Source organism: Alosa pseudoharengus, unplaced genomic scaffold (assembly GCF_046254945.1).
Source record: "Alosa pseudoharengus isolate Yale_2024_CS ecotype anadromous, Long Island Sound unplaced genomic scaffold, YU_APseudo_1.1 YU_APseudo_1.1_scf_22, whole genome shotgun sequence".
In the NCBI taxonomy this organism is placed as follows: Eukaryota; Metazoa; Chordata; class Actinopteri; order Clupeiformes; family Clupeidae; genus Alosa; species Alosa pseudoharengus.
In genome coordinates, this window is record NW_027468680.1 from 7580928 (window position 1) to 7595927 (window position 15000).

At 45.3% G+C, this 15000-nt stretch overlaps 1 protein-coding gene across 1 annotated transcript in view; it reads right to left on the reverse strand.

Annotated features, from left to right (window-relative positions):
- ush2a (Usher syndrome 2A (autosomal recessive, mild)) overlaps window positions 1–15000 on the reverse strand; it is a 319377-nt gene that overhangs the window by 83728 nt on the left and 220649 nt on the right. Inside the window, exons 52-54 of the mRNA XM_076300107.1 lie at window positions 7382–7579; window positions 5256–5410; window positions 2962–3163 (exon numbers count right to left, since the gene is read on the reverse strand). Of these exons, the coding sequence (XP_076156222.1) occupies window positions 2962–3163; window positions 5256–5410; window positions 7382–7579 (555 nt within the window). The remainder of the gene's footprint in view (window positions 1–2961; window positions 3164–5255; window positions 5411–7381; window positions 7580–15000) is intronic.

Sequence of the window (15000 nt, forward strand, 5' to 3'; positions counted from 1 at the left end):
CGCATGTACTTGTGCTCTGTCTTGCTCTATGTATGTGTTGTATGCTCTGGTGTGTGTGTGTGTGTGTGTGTGTGTGTGTGTGTGTGTTTACTGATCTGATGTGTGTTTCCGCATGCTGCTGTGTCTCCTTGTCCCAGTGACTGATGGCAGAGGGCCAGTGGTGATGCTCCTCTCCAGTGAGGGGTGAGAGGGAAAGAGAGAAAGATAGAGAGATAGAGATAGAGATGGAGAGAGAAAGAGAGGGAAGGAGAGAGAGAGAGGTAGAGAGAGAGGGATAGAGAGAGGGGGGGGCATGAGAGGGTGAGAGAACAAGACAGGGAATGATATAGATAGATATAGAGGATGAGAGAGAGAGAGAGGGAGAGAGAGATATAGAGGATGAGAGAGAAAGAGAGGGATTTAGAGAGAGATAGATGCAGAGGATGAGAGATAGGGAGACAGAGAGACGAGGGGAAAGAAAGGGAATGAGAGAGAATGAGATGAGAGGGAGAGGTGGAGATAGAGGGAGGGACGGTGAGAGAGAGAGAAAGAGAGAGTGAGAGAGAAAGAGGGAGAGGGATAGAGGGGGAGGAAGGGGGAGAAGGAGAGAGAGAGAGAGGTAGAGGGCCAGCGGGGAGAGAGAGAGAGAGAGGGAGAGAGAGGGGGAGAGAGAGAGGGGGAGAGAGAGAGAGAGGGGGAGAGAGGGGGAGAGGGGGAGAGAGGGGTAGAGAGGGGTTGGCGAGAGCCACAAATCAGCGTGGCTGCTCTGATGGGCCTTGCTGATGGGCAGGGCCGGCGCTCATGGCGGGAATCAGGTGTAACTCCGCTCATTACGCTGCTTCCTGAAACAGCGCGCATAAATAAGACGGGACGCAGACGAGGAGACGGACGGGGCTGCACACACACACACACACACACACGCACGCACGCACGCACACACACACACACACACACACACACACACACACACACACACACACACACACACACACACACATGCGCCACACAGGACAGTGTGGGGAGATGAGCAGATACATACATACACGCATATAAACACACACACACACACGCACACACACACACACACACACACACACACAACCATTGTGACAGTGCCAAGCACCTCCTCTCCACACACAGCCCGTGATTCATGGCTCCATCAATCTGGTGGCCGGTGATGAGCACATGTCCCTGCTCTGCTCTTTAGTGTAGTGCAGTCATGTAAGTGGCCATGACATCATGCCTCACGCATGGGATTAGTTAGCGCCCAATGCACCTGTCAATCTCACACACGGCTCGGGGGTTTACAGGAATCACGAAAACACACACAGGCGCACAGGAGACGCCACACCACGCAAACATGCACACACACACACACACACACACACATATGCACACGTGCCAGAGTACTGACCAGTGACCAGAAATTGTATAATGCTCTTTCTTGGTTTATGTACAGTATGTGAGTACCTGTATGTGTGTGTGTGTGTGTGTGTGTGTGTGTGTGTGTGTGTGTGTGTGTGTGTGTCTGTGTTTGTGTGTGCTCATGACTATATACTAGGGGTGTGAATCTCTCATGTAAAAGACGATACGATTTGCATATAGATACATGGGCACGATTCGATACAAGAAAAGATACATGTTCATAAAAAACGATTCAGTACGATTCGATGCAATTCGATGCAGTTCAAGAATAGAAAGAATTCTGAAAGATTTTTTATCATTTGCTCAAGGTGCACATTCATTTTATATTATCAGTTATCATGGTCATGGTTGTCAATTAGGCAAAAAAATGTGTGAATATGATTATCTAAACTGAGGTTTGTTTCATATACTGTATTGAAATGAAAAAAGAATAGTCTACATTTCAGTCAAACACAGCAGCCAAATACAACATTTTTTTTATAGACTTTATAGATTTTATAGAGTTATATCTGATTGTTTTCATGGAGCTGTAGCCTTGATGAGGTAAGACAATACCGAAATAAAATAAAACAGTGCTTAAGACACTCTTGGCCTTTTCTTATATAGCCTACAAGAATAAAATAGGCCTACATATCAATGAACTCTCTGGGTTTATTTTGTTCCAACGGTAGACCTAATGCAGAAACCTATAATGCCACAAGTCTGAGTGAATATGAACAAAATAATTGGCTAATAATTTGTGCATCGTTTTAGCAAGGGCCAAATTATTATTTAACATTAAGGAAATCCCTTCATCAAACGTAAGGCTATACTCTACAGACTATCGTTGCTGTTTAGTGTTTAATTTCGCGCTGGATTTTGAAAAACAAAAGAGTAAAAACTGTAAAACAAACGACCGAGTGCGAGTTGTCACGTGCTTAAGTTGCAGTAGATGTATGGGTAATGAGGTAATTTGACAACTTTGAGCAATGAATGTAGCCAAAAACGAACTGCATTACCCACAATTCCGTGCCACGTATAGTTTCAAAACCGGACGTGGGATGGACGCACTGCTTGGAACGTAAATGAGAGTCTGAGCGAGCAGAAAAGGTTGTGAACCGATTCGTAACAAGTAAATCGATATAATGACCGGTTCATTTCAGTTTTATTCCGATACGGGGCTTCACGTATCGATGTAGCCGTATCTTACACGTTAAAAACGGATACCGATACGTATCGGTTAATCTTTACACCCCTACTACATACGAGTGTGATCAGTTATCATACATTTTCTGTTGTCATTTCAAAACATTGGTGTGTGTGTAGAGGAGAATCAATGTACACACATCTGTTCTGCGTGTGCTTCTCTGTGTGTAGGAGAATCAATGTGTATGTGTTGTGTGTGTGTTTGTGTGTGGAGGGGGGCGGCATCAATGTATGTGTCTGTGTGCGTGTATGTGTGTGTGTGTGTGTGTGTGTGTGTGTGTGTGTGTGTGTGTGTGTGTCTGTCTCTTTGTGTCTGTGTGTGTGTGTGTGTGTGTGTGTGTGTGTGTGTGTGTGTGTGTGTGTGTGTGTGACCTGTGACGGTGTGCTGCAGCTCGCCCTCTCCCGTGTGGCTGTGCACGCGTCCCGCTCCGGTCTGATTGATGTGGTACTCGCGCACGATGCCGTTGGGTCTGTCCGGCGGGGCCCATGCCAGGAGCAGCGCTCGGGGGCCCACAGCGCTCACCAGCGGGGCCGACACCTGCTCCGGAGCCCCCTGCACTGTCACCGCCACCACCTGCACACACACACACACACACACACACACACAGAGAGGAAGAATTACGGAGCAATTTGCCCTAATGGCGCCTTGGATATCCTGCTCTAATAGAATGTCACTAGTGGTTTCAGCTGGTGTCTTCAGGAGTGGCAGACTATTAGGGGGAGGAGTGCAGGGCCTGAAGGTGTGTGTGTGTGGAGGTGTGTGTGTGTGTGGGGGGGGGGTGTGTGTGGAGGTGTGTGTGTGTGTGGAGGTGTGTGTGTGTGTGTGTGTGTGTGGAGGTGTGTGTGTGTGTGTGTGTGTGTGTGTGTGTGTGGAGGTGTGTGTGTGTGTATGGGGGTGTGTGGATGGTTAAGGTGTTTTTCTTTCCCCCTTCCCCCCTCTTCCTCTTAAGTCAACTCGGTTGGCCGGAATGGAGGTGAGAGGGTGAGTGTGTGTGACTGTGTGCGAGTGTGTGTGCGTGGAAGTGTGTATGTGTTTGTATGCGTATGTGTACTTGTGTCTGTATACGTGTGTGTGTGTGTGTATGTGTATTTGTGTGTGAGTGTGTGTGTGTGTATTTGTGTGTGTGTGTGTGTGTGTGTGTGTGTAAGCGTCAGGACCGGCAGGGTGCCTCATCGTTCTTGCTGATGCAGAGGCTGAGGGCTCCTCAGAGCGTCCACTGAGATTAAATCAGCAGCCTTTGTTGCTGCGGCGACAGGGCCAGCGGCCGGCCTCCTCCTGCTCCAGCTCGGCCTCCTGGGTAATTGCTCCCCTTGTATTGGGGCCCAAACCATAATTGTGGGTGTGTGGGTGTTTGCGTGCAGGTGTACGGCTTAATCCTCCTCACTTAAAAGCGTCCAGAGCACGAGGAACCTGGACCTATGCTCTCACAAGCTCCCCCTGACCACCACCTGCACTGCTATCCAAACAAGCACTACACACACATACACACACACACACATCCCAAAAGGCCCTGCGCTGTCGCTGTGGTTGTCTGCAGTACTGTTTACTGCCAGAGCCACTGGCGGGCTGGCTGTGTGGCGCTACACACACACACAGACACACACACACACACACACACACACACACACACACACACACATACGCACACGCACACAGACACACACACAGACATACACACACACACACACACACACACACACACACACACAGGAAACGTGTCGTGCAGCATCCCAAAAGGCCCTGTGCTGTGGCTGTTTGCAGCACTGTTGGCTGCTGCACTATGCTGCGCTGTGAGGCAGTAGGCACAGCAGGCAGATCTGGACGGATAGAACTAATCTGATCTAAAATTAGACAAAAGGCAGAATTACTCTTTCATTTGGACTTTCATCAGGCCGGCCCTGGACATCAATTACTCGCCAGATAACAGAAATGTCACAGAGATAGCGCTGGAGCAGCCTCCGCTGCTATTAATCTGCTATCAGAAATATCATGTTTGCTCAGCAGTCCCAAACCTGCACGCACACACACACACACACACACACACACACACACACACACACATACACACACAGACACACACACGCATGCACACACACACACACACACACACACACACACACACACACACACACACACACACACACACACACACAGATGCATGCACACACACCCACACACAAACACACGGATGCACACACACACACACACACACACACACACACACACACACACACACACACACACATACACACACACACACAGAGGCAGCCAAAGAGCACTGGTGCAGTCAGGAGCACTATGGCCCAGGTCCACCCCTGAGCTCCTCTAGGGCCCATACTCCATGCTATAATGAAGCCAATGGAGGGACCACTACAGTAAGTGGTACAAACTGGCTTGGGGGTGATACATTTGGAAATACTGGCCAAAGAATTAAAGAAGTAAATATGCAATAGCCCTTGTGAAATTAGTTTCATCGTGTGTGTGTGTGTGTGTGTGTGTGTGTGTGTGTGTGTGTGTACGCATGTGTGTGTGTGTGTGTGTGTGTGTGTGTGTGTGTGTGTGTGTGTGCGCGCACATGTGTGTGTGTGTGTGTGTGTGTGTGTGTGTGTGTGTGTGTGTGTGTGTGTGTGTGTGTGTGTGCACGCATGTGTGTGTGTGTACTCACCTTCTTGCTGTCTGTGCATCCAGCAGTAGTGCAGGCATGTAACTGGTATTCATACTCTTGATAGGGCTGGATTCCCCCCACATCCGTGAAACTGGACTCGCTACCGCGGTAACGCTCCTGCCCGTCACGGAGGACCACATAGTACCTGATCTCACCTGTCACGGAGACACAACAACACTCACCTCATCACCACGGCAACACTGTTTGGCCTTTATGGAATTCTCAGCAATCCTGTGATCGCAATCCATTACCAACACAATACCACCGTGGCATGATAACATTGTTTTGACAAATACAAGTCTCTGTGAACAGTTGAAAATGATCAGTCAAACCCACTGCTATGAAACTGCTTGGGGAAAAAAAAGCCATATATTTCCATGAGGGTCAGTAAAAGGGCAAATCAAAAGATATAGCTGACTAAGACGACTTAAGAGGGATGCTAGGCCAACCCGAGTGCCCGACACGCACATGCCACTCAATATGCAACTGCCACGGCTCAGATTCTACTGCTTTACATGCAGTACCACCACTACAGTGTCTCAAACACGCACAGATTTGCACACACACAGACATACACACGCACACACAAACACACTCAGGCATGCACACACACACACACACAAACACACACACACACACACACACATACACACACACACACAAACACACACACACACACACACACAAACACACACACACACACACACACACACACACACACACACACACACACACACACACACACACACACACACACACACACACACACACACACACACCCCTCTTTAAAAGGAGCCCAGGCTGGGTGTAGCTGAGACTGTGCTCCAGCTCTCTTTGAAATCACAACAGATTGGCCAGCGAGCCCACTGATTAGGGCCCCAAATGAACTTCTAATGGCCAATCAACACGTTTCTGTACATAATAAGTAGCCCAGAAGTTTCGGGCAAATGAAGCTTGTTATTTCACTTAGTGCCCACTTATGTGCATGCAAAACTCCCCCCTTTTCTCCCGCATTATTCCGCCGAGCTGCAGATTAACTGCAGCAATGGCTCTGCCTTTTAAAGGAAGCTGATAAATGAATCAGCCACTTACACTTTTTGTTCACATCACACACTAATTAGCCCAGCAACAGCAGCAGCAGCAGGAGCAGCACTGGAGTTTCAGCGCCTGTGTGTTTTTACATTTATTTTTTCTTCCCTTCTACAATTGTATGTATCTTATTGCTTATTTTATTTTGTCTTATTTGTAGGCCTACTTTTCACCACAACTATTGTCTACTATTTTTTGTTGTTGTTTTATTGTAATTGTAATCTCAGCTTCACTGAAAATGAGGACTATCCTTTAATTAACTTTCGAGAATAAATAGAGAATGAATGAATGAATGAATGAATGAATGAATGAATGAATGAATGAATGCATCAGGCCTGGGGATGGAGCTGCCCAGACACTGACTGGGTGAACTATTATAAATTAGAGCTAAGAGTGATGAATTCATCATTTTTAAAAAGTTATGATGAACTAAATAAATATAATATGTCAAGACTGACAAGAATTAATAGCAGTGCCCTTCTTGGATCAGTGTAAAATAAAGGAAACGATGGAGCTGGCCAAAACCAGTGTCACAGGTACACTGCCCAACTGTACACTAAACTGAAAGAGAAGTCCAGGGCTAACACCTGGGCTACGCTGGATCCGCAAGTGAGGTGCTCCGTTTGCGGAGGGTAAAAATAGTTTTGGAAGACAGATCAATTTTTTTTTACATACGCGTCGCTATCCCATCTGGTGTAGCCAGTGCCACTGATTACAGTGGAAGTTAATTGCTGCAGCAGGCAGCGAACGGGACACTTCAGTTGAGTGCCTGGTGTGGCCTCCCTGTAATGATGAGGAATTGTAGTTTGTGGATATTTTATGATAAATAAAAACTGAATAGAATATATATCAGTGTTAACAAGAAACAACATCAGTGACATTATCAGATTTGTGTAAAATGAAGAAAATATCTTTCCATCTAAACAATAGAATATTCTAGAACTACAATTATTCTTGAATTCTAGACCTACAGTATTCTAGAAGTATTCTTGATAACATTCCTGTGCCCGGCCCATTTCCCCCTGACAGAGCCTTACCATTGGGTTTGACTGGCACCTCCCAGTCCAGCTGGATGATGTCGTCGCGGTTTTCCACCTTGCTCCAGCGGGGAGCGGGGACACCCGTGGGGGCGTCCTCTCTGGTGGTGACCCGCACGTGAGTGCTGTACCCACGGCCAAAGCGGTTCCAGGCCCCCACGCGATACTCGTAGTTGGTGTGGGGCTCCAGGTCGGAGTCTGGGGACACAGGAGGATAAACAGTTAACTGGGGCCTCCACACTAGGCACTGATATTAATATCTAGTCCTGATTTGTCTCATATTACAAATGTTATGTTGGGGGGTATAAAGGAGGATTAGTGCTTACATTTCTAAAAATATGTTGAATGTATGGGAAGACGAACATCAGCATTTGATTTACATAGCACATTATACAACAACAACAACAACGACAACAATAATTATAATGCTAATAGATGTGGTTGTTGTTATTTTCCTCATCTCCAGTGGGATAGTTAGATGAGCGTTAGCGTTAGCGTGACAGCCGTAGAGGCTCAGCCCTGAATAAGTCAGCAGCTCCTCGCTCATCTCTGGGGTCTCATGGAGGCCTGTGTCTACCTCTAAACTCTACAACAACACCTGCTCTGAATGTCAAAAACAAAATACATAAAACAACATGTCACACACACACACACACACACACACACACACACACACACACACACACACACACAAACACAAACACACACACACACACCTGAGGCCACACACACACACACACACACACACACACACACACACACACACAAAGACATGCATAAAAGATAACACTGTGCTTGACGGTGGCCATATGCGGCGTGGTGTCTTTATGGACCCAGAGGAGGAGGATGGTGTGGGCCCACTACAGCACTAAAACAGAACTGGGCACAGCTTTAAAGAGTGACCTGGGACGAACAGATACCGTGCCTGCTCACACACACACGCACACACACACACACACATTCTAATGCACAGACACACACACACACACACACACACACACACACACAGTCACACACACACACACACACACACACACACACACACACACACACAAACACACAGACACAGAGACACACACACACACACAAAAACACATACTCATGCACAGACACACACACAGACACACACACACACACACACTAAAAGAGAGGTTTAGCTTAAAGATGGGCCAGGGACAGCCTGTTGTTTACTGTAATGGCATTCTTTCCTGTGCTGCATTCTCCCCACATCACAGAAACAGCAGCGCGCTGTAAACACATTTACATGGGGAGCCCAATGTGTAAATCACACATACCGCCTATGTCACGTGCCAATATGTGTGTGTGACGGTGAGCATGTGTGTATGCAGGTGTGTATGAGAGAGTGAGAGAGTGAAAGAGAGAGAGTGAAAGAAAAAAAGAGAGAAAGTGTGTGTTAGTGTGTGTGTGTGTGTGTGTGTCTGTTAGCTCACACGCATTTGAGTGAAGTGTGTGTATGTGTGTGTGTGTGAATATTTTTTTATTCTGTAAAGACGTGAAACAAGCATGAATCATATGATCTGACACACATTATCACGCCATTCTGGGTAAAGCAGATGCGAAACTGATCCTGAGAATAGGACCAGTTTAGGCAGGAGATGGCAGAGGATTTTGCAGGGAAATGAACGGCAGCCATGTTGGTGATGTGTGATTGTGGTATGGCATTGTGTGTTATTATGGCATGTTTCATAGCCATTCTGTTGGTGGAGCATTTACTGTGTGTGTGTTGCCATGATATGTTTCCATGCTGTGTGTTCCTGGGGCATGTCTTTTGTTTTGTGTTGCTGTGGTGTGTCTATGTATGTGTGTGTTGGTGTGGTGTGTCTATGTATGTGTGTGTCAGTGTGGTGTGTTTATGTATGTGTGTGTCAGTGTGGTGTGTCTATGTATGTGTGTGTTAGTGTGGTGTGTCTATGTATGTGTGTGTTAGTGTGGTGTGTTTATGTATTTGTGTGTTAGTGTGGTGTGTCTATGTGTGTGTGTGTGTCAGTGTGGTGTGTCTATGTATGTGTGTGTTGCTGTGGTGTGTCTATGTATGTGTGTGTCAGTGTGGTGTGTCTATGTATGTGTGTGTCAGTGTGGTGTGTCTATGTATGTGTGTGTCAGTGTGGTGTGTCTATGTATGTGTGTGTTAGTGTGGTGTGTCTATGTATGTGTGTGTCAGTGTGGTGTGTCTATGTATGTGTTTGTTAGTGTGGTGTGTCTTTGTATGTGTGTGTTGGTGTGGTGTGTCTATGTATGTGTGTGTCAGTGTGGTGTGTCTATGTATGTGTGTGTTAGTGTGGTGTGTCTATGTGTGTGTGTGTCGGTGTTGAGAGTATTGGATTCAGAACTTATTATTTTTATATACATGTGATTTAGGTCCTGATGCCTCTAAGTTTCTGAATAGTTTAGGGGGATAGACCAAATATATTATTTTTGGATCACTAGCTCTTGTTTTGATTATTGTGACAATTTGCTCTTTGATTTATTTGGTTGTTATTGTACACCAATCATGTGTAGCTATTTTTCACAACTTATGAAGAAATCTGTTAAATCATGTATCTAGTCATGTACCTGCTTATTTGGATCTGACTAACTTTAATGAAACAAGTGTATAATCATTTATATTTTGTGCATTTTCCCAGTGGCACAATTTGATAAAATGTTCCAGCCATAAAGGCTGAAAAAGGGGGACTGAGAGAAAGTGGAATAGAACATTATGTCCAATATTCCAATATGTGGTTTAATGTTCTGCATTATGTCCAATATTCCAATATGTGGGTTAATGTTCTGCATTTCTCATTAGTGGGTCACTTTGATACTAAAAGTATGAATCTATGTAATGACTGTATGATATCTGTACTGTCCCTGTGTATATCTGTGTGTGACTGTAGTTAGAGATAAGCGGGAATATTATGACTTTGCAGTGTTTCACTGTTCTGCATGGCTGCGTCAGTAGCTATCTGCTCCGGATTGCCAGGTTGCCACTAATCAGAGTCTGATTCAGTGTAGTCCACGTGAGATGGGATGACCAATGCCATCTCCTGTCAGCCTGGAAGGATACTTAAACCCGAACTATTTCCTTGTCTAGTTAGAGCAGCTGATGGATCTTTAGGTGAAGTCATGCTGTCTCTCCCTTGATGTGCATCATTGTAAATAAACTCTGTTCCTGATTTTTCATACTATTGGTCTGACTGAGTCTCTATTAAATCTATGGTATCAAAATTACTATCAGTGTGGTGTGTCTATGTGTGTGTGTGTCGGTGTGGTGTGTCTATGTGTGTGTGTGTCGGTGTGGTGTGTATGTGTGTGTGTGTCGGTGTGGTGTGTCTATGTGTGTGTGTTGGTGTGGTGTGTCTATGTGTGTGTGTGTTGGTGTGGTGTGTCTATGTATGTGTGTGTCAGTGTGGTGTGTTTATGTATGTGTGTGTTGGTGTGGTGTGTCTATGTATGTGTGTGTCAGTGTGGTGTGTTTATGTATGTGTGTGTTGGTGTGGTGTGTCTATGTATGTGTGTGTCAGTGTGGTGTGTTTATGTATGTGTGTGTCAGTGTGGTGTGTCTATGTATGTGTGTGTCAGTGTGGTGTGTCTATGTATGTGTGTGTCGGTGTGGTGTGTTTATGTATGTGTGTGTTGGTGTGCTGTGTCTATGTATGTGTGTGTCAGTGTGGTGTGTCTATGTATGTGTGTGTTGTTTTGCTGTGTCTATGTATGCATGCAATGCTGTGGTGTGTTTATGTATGTGTGTGTCAGTGTGGTGTGTTTATGTATGTGCGTGTCAGCGTGGTGTGTTTATGTATGTGTGTGTTGCTTTGCTGTGTCTATGTATGCATGCAATGCTGTGGTGTGTCTATGTATGTGTGTGTCAGTGTGGTGTGTCTATGTATGTGTGTGTCAGTGTGGTGTGTTTATGTATGTGTGTGTTGTTTTGCTGTGTCTATGTATGCATGCAATGCTGTGGTGTGTTTATGTATGTGTGTGTCAGTGTGGTGTGTTTATGTATGTGCGTGTCAGCGTGGTGTGTTTATGTATGTGTGTGTTGCTTTGCTGTGTCTATGTATGCATGCAATGCTGTGGTGTGTCTATGTATGTGTGTGTCAGTGTGGTGTGTCTATGTATGTGTGTGTTGCTTTGCTGTGTCTATGTATGTGTGTGTTGGTGTGCTGAGTCTATGTATGTGTGTGTTGCTTTGATGTGTTTATGTATGTGCGTGTTGGTGTGGTGTGTCTATGTACTGTATGTGTGTGTTGGTGTGGTGTGTCTATGTATGTGTGTCAGTGTGGTGTGTCTATGTATGTGTGTGTGTTGCTTTGCTGTGTTTATGTATGTGCGTGTTGGTGTGGTGTGTCTATGTATGTGTGTGTTGGTGTGGTGTGTCTATGTATGTGTGTCAGTGTGGTGTGTCTATGTATGTGTGTGTGTTGCTTTGCTGTGTTTATGTATGTGCGTGTTGGTGTGGTGTGTCTATGTATGTGTGTTGGTGTGGTGTGTCTATGTATGTGTGTGTCAGTGTGGTGTGTCTATGTGTGTGTGTGGTAGTGTGGTGTGTCTATGTATGTGTGTGTCAGTGTGGTGTGTCTATGTGTGTGTGTGGTAGTGTGGTGTGTCGATGTATGGTAGTGTAGCATCTTTATACTGTATATCTGCGTGTTGTGATGTTTTGTGTCTGTGTCTGTTTGTTGGTGTGGTGTGGAATTTGTGGGCTGGTGTAGCATCTCTTTGTGTCTGTGTGTGTTGTTGTGGCTAGTGGTGAATCTTTGTGTCTCTGTGTGAGCATAGCATGGCTTTGTGTGTGTGTGTGTGTATGTGTGTGTGTGTGTGCGTGCAGGCACACATGTGTGTGTGTGTGTGTGTGTGTATGTGTGTGTGTGTGTGCAGGCAAACACATGTGTGTGTGTGTGTGTGTGTGTGTGTGTGTGTGTGTGTGTGCGTGCAGGCACACATGTGTGTTGATGTGATCTCTGTGCTCTCCTTTCGGTGCCATCCTTCTCGGGCGGCGCGGGTATGGGGCGTGGGAAACATCTGGAGGCGTGCGGGGCCGCGACAGCTTTATGTGCTGGGCCCAGATGGTGTCACAGCGACGACTGGAATCACTGCACCTCTGCCAGGCCTCAGACACCCCTCCCCACCCCCCTCACACACACACACACACACCCCACCCCCGGCCATTAGTCTTGATTAAACAGACGTAAGTAACCAAATAAATAACTCCTCACCACAGCACCACAGCTAACGCACAGCAGAGTCGCAAAAGTCTACACACACACACACACACACACACACACACACACATATACATGTGCAACAACAAACACACACAAAGACACACACACACACACATACACAAACATACATTCACACCGACACACTGTAAAATAAATAAAAGCGTTCGCCAAGTGTCCCGTTTAAAGAGCCATCCCAACGTGATAAAGGTGAGTTTTGAAGGGGCGAGGAGAGTTATGGTGGCCAGAGATGGCTGTCTGCTGGAGCATCTGTTTTGGCCTGCGCCACAAATCGCACCAAAGCGCCGGCCATCTCGCCGCCAGTGGGCACACACACACACACACACACACAGACAGACCTCAGCAGAGCAACATGGTCTCACACACACACACCACACTGCCATTCATCTGCCTGGCACTGGGCAACCTCAGACCAGAGCATACGAGACGTTTATGAAGGACACAGGATATGGGAATGTAATGACCGCGTTATACTAGTTTGAGCAGAAATTCAATTAATCATAATTTTTTTGTAATTTATTTCAAATGTGTAGGCATACAAGTATACACGTAGAAGTATACATGTAAGGAGGAGCTTTGGTGCAAGAGGCGGCAGCGTGCCACATGTGGGTCTCAGTGCCCATGGAGACCCAGGTTCCATTCCCGCCTGCGGTCATGTCCCGATCCCACCTCACCTCTCTCTCCCGCTTGCTTCCTGTCTCTCTCTCCAGTCCTACCGATATTAAGGCAAAAGGCCAGAAAATATACTGACATTTCAAAAAACAAAAACAAAAAAAAAGTGTACATGTATGACATTGGCTCTAATTGCATTGATGAGCAATGAGCATCAATCAGTCAAGTCAGAGAATGTGCAAAGTGTCTTGATCATGCATGGCTACCGTTTGGTGTGTGAGACCAATGCACTGACCTATACATGAGGGTCTCGATCATGGCATTAAATTAAAAATAATGAATTAATAAATAATAAAAAATCATTATCACTCCGGGTGGTACTGTATGTGCCAAAAGTCAGGTGAAATGTTCACTTATTCATAATAGCATGAATCTTGCCATTTTACTTTCCACCACAACCAAATCATGCATTTTGAATCATATCTGTAAAGTTAAAGGACCAGTATGTAGGAAATAATGGAAAATAAACTGTAACCATTCCAAAAATGATCACCATATGTTGTCAGAGAGTAAGGAAACACGATTAATTGAAGTAATGGCTTATTTGACAGCATTACTCTAACCTGTAAAACCCCGTAAAACCAATGAAAAAAAATGAGTTACGGGGCGGAATCTCTTGGAATTTTCGTGTATGTTTTGAACGATTAATTCTAGAATAGCGTATTAATAATGGGTTAGCGCGTCCTCCTATTTGGGTTGCCAAATTAGCAAAGGCCAACTGTCAACAGCTGTCAGTTGTAGTCATGAACGCCTATGAGAGGCAGGCAAATTTCCAAAATTAAAACAAGAAACAAATTAAGTGGACATCGGAGGAGCTTCCTGAGATGGTGACGTCTTCGTGAAACGAAGAATATCAAGTCTGACGCAGAGCTGGCCATATTTATCCACAACAGGTAGCCTATGCTAAACTTCATCTGCATCGCTAACTTCAGCTAAATATGTTACGTTGGTTAGAGAGGTATTTTTTGTTTTCACTGTTTCCGTAATGTGTAGCTGGGTCATGGTTGGAGAAACGTTAAAGCAGCTGCAGGTCAACTAATGTTAGCTAAGTCTTCATTACATCTGGCAACCCAGAAGAGGCTCGCGTCTGGTAGTCTTGAGAATGTTCACCAGTGTTTTGATTTTGGCCTAAAGAACGTTCGGTAACAATCCTACAAATCGCACCTTTAAGCAATTACAGTTTTTTTTCAAATGCTTACGCACAAAATCACACAATTTCTGAAACCTGCCACTCAAACACCATAATATGGCAATATACATAGAAGCCCATGAAAGAAGTGTTTTAGATTTAGAGCACCAGTGTGTACATGGTATATCCAAAAACATGATATTATGACAAAAGTGTTTACAATGTGTTGCAAAAGCTTGATTTTGAGATGTGTTCATGATATTTTGAATGCAGTGTTTCATTTTGCAGGAGATGAGGCATTTTGCATTTGTGTGAGAAATAGTCGGATTTGTGTGTAGAGGTTTGAAAAAAAGACACAGAGCTTTTGAAAATGTGTGTAAGCAGTTGTAAAAAACTACAAATTAGCTTTAGCTAATCTTTGCCCGCTTAGTTGATTACTTCCAGTTGCCTGTCAGTGAAATGAGGGCCCATGTAATGTACATGTAATGTACTGTACTGGTCATGGTACCCGTCATGGTACCTGTCATGGAACTGTACTTGTCATTGTATTTGTCATGGTGCTGTACTGGTCATGG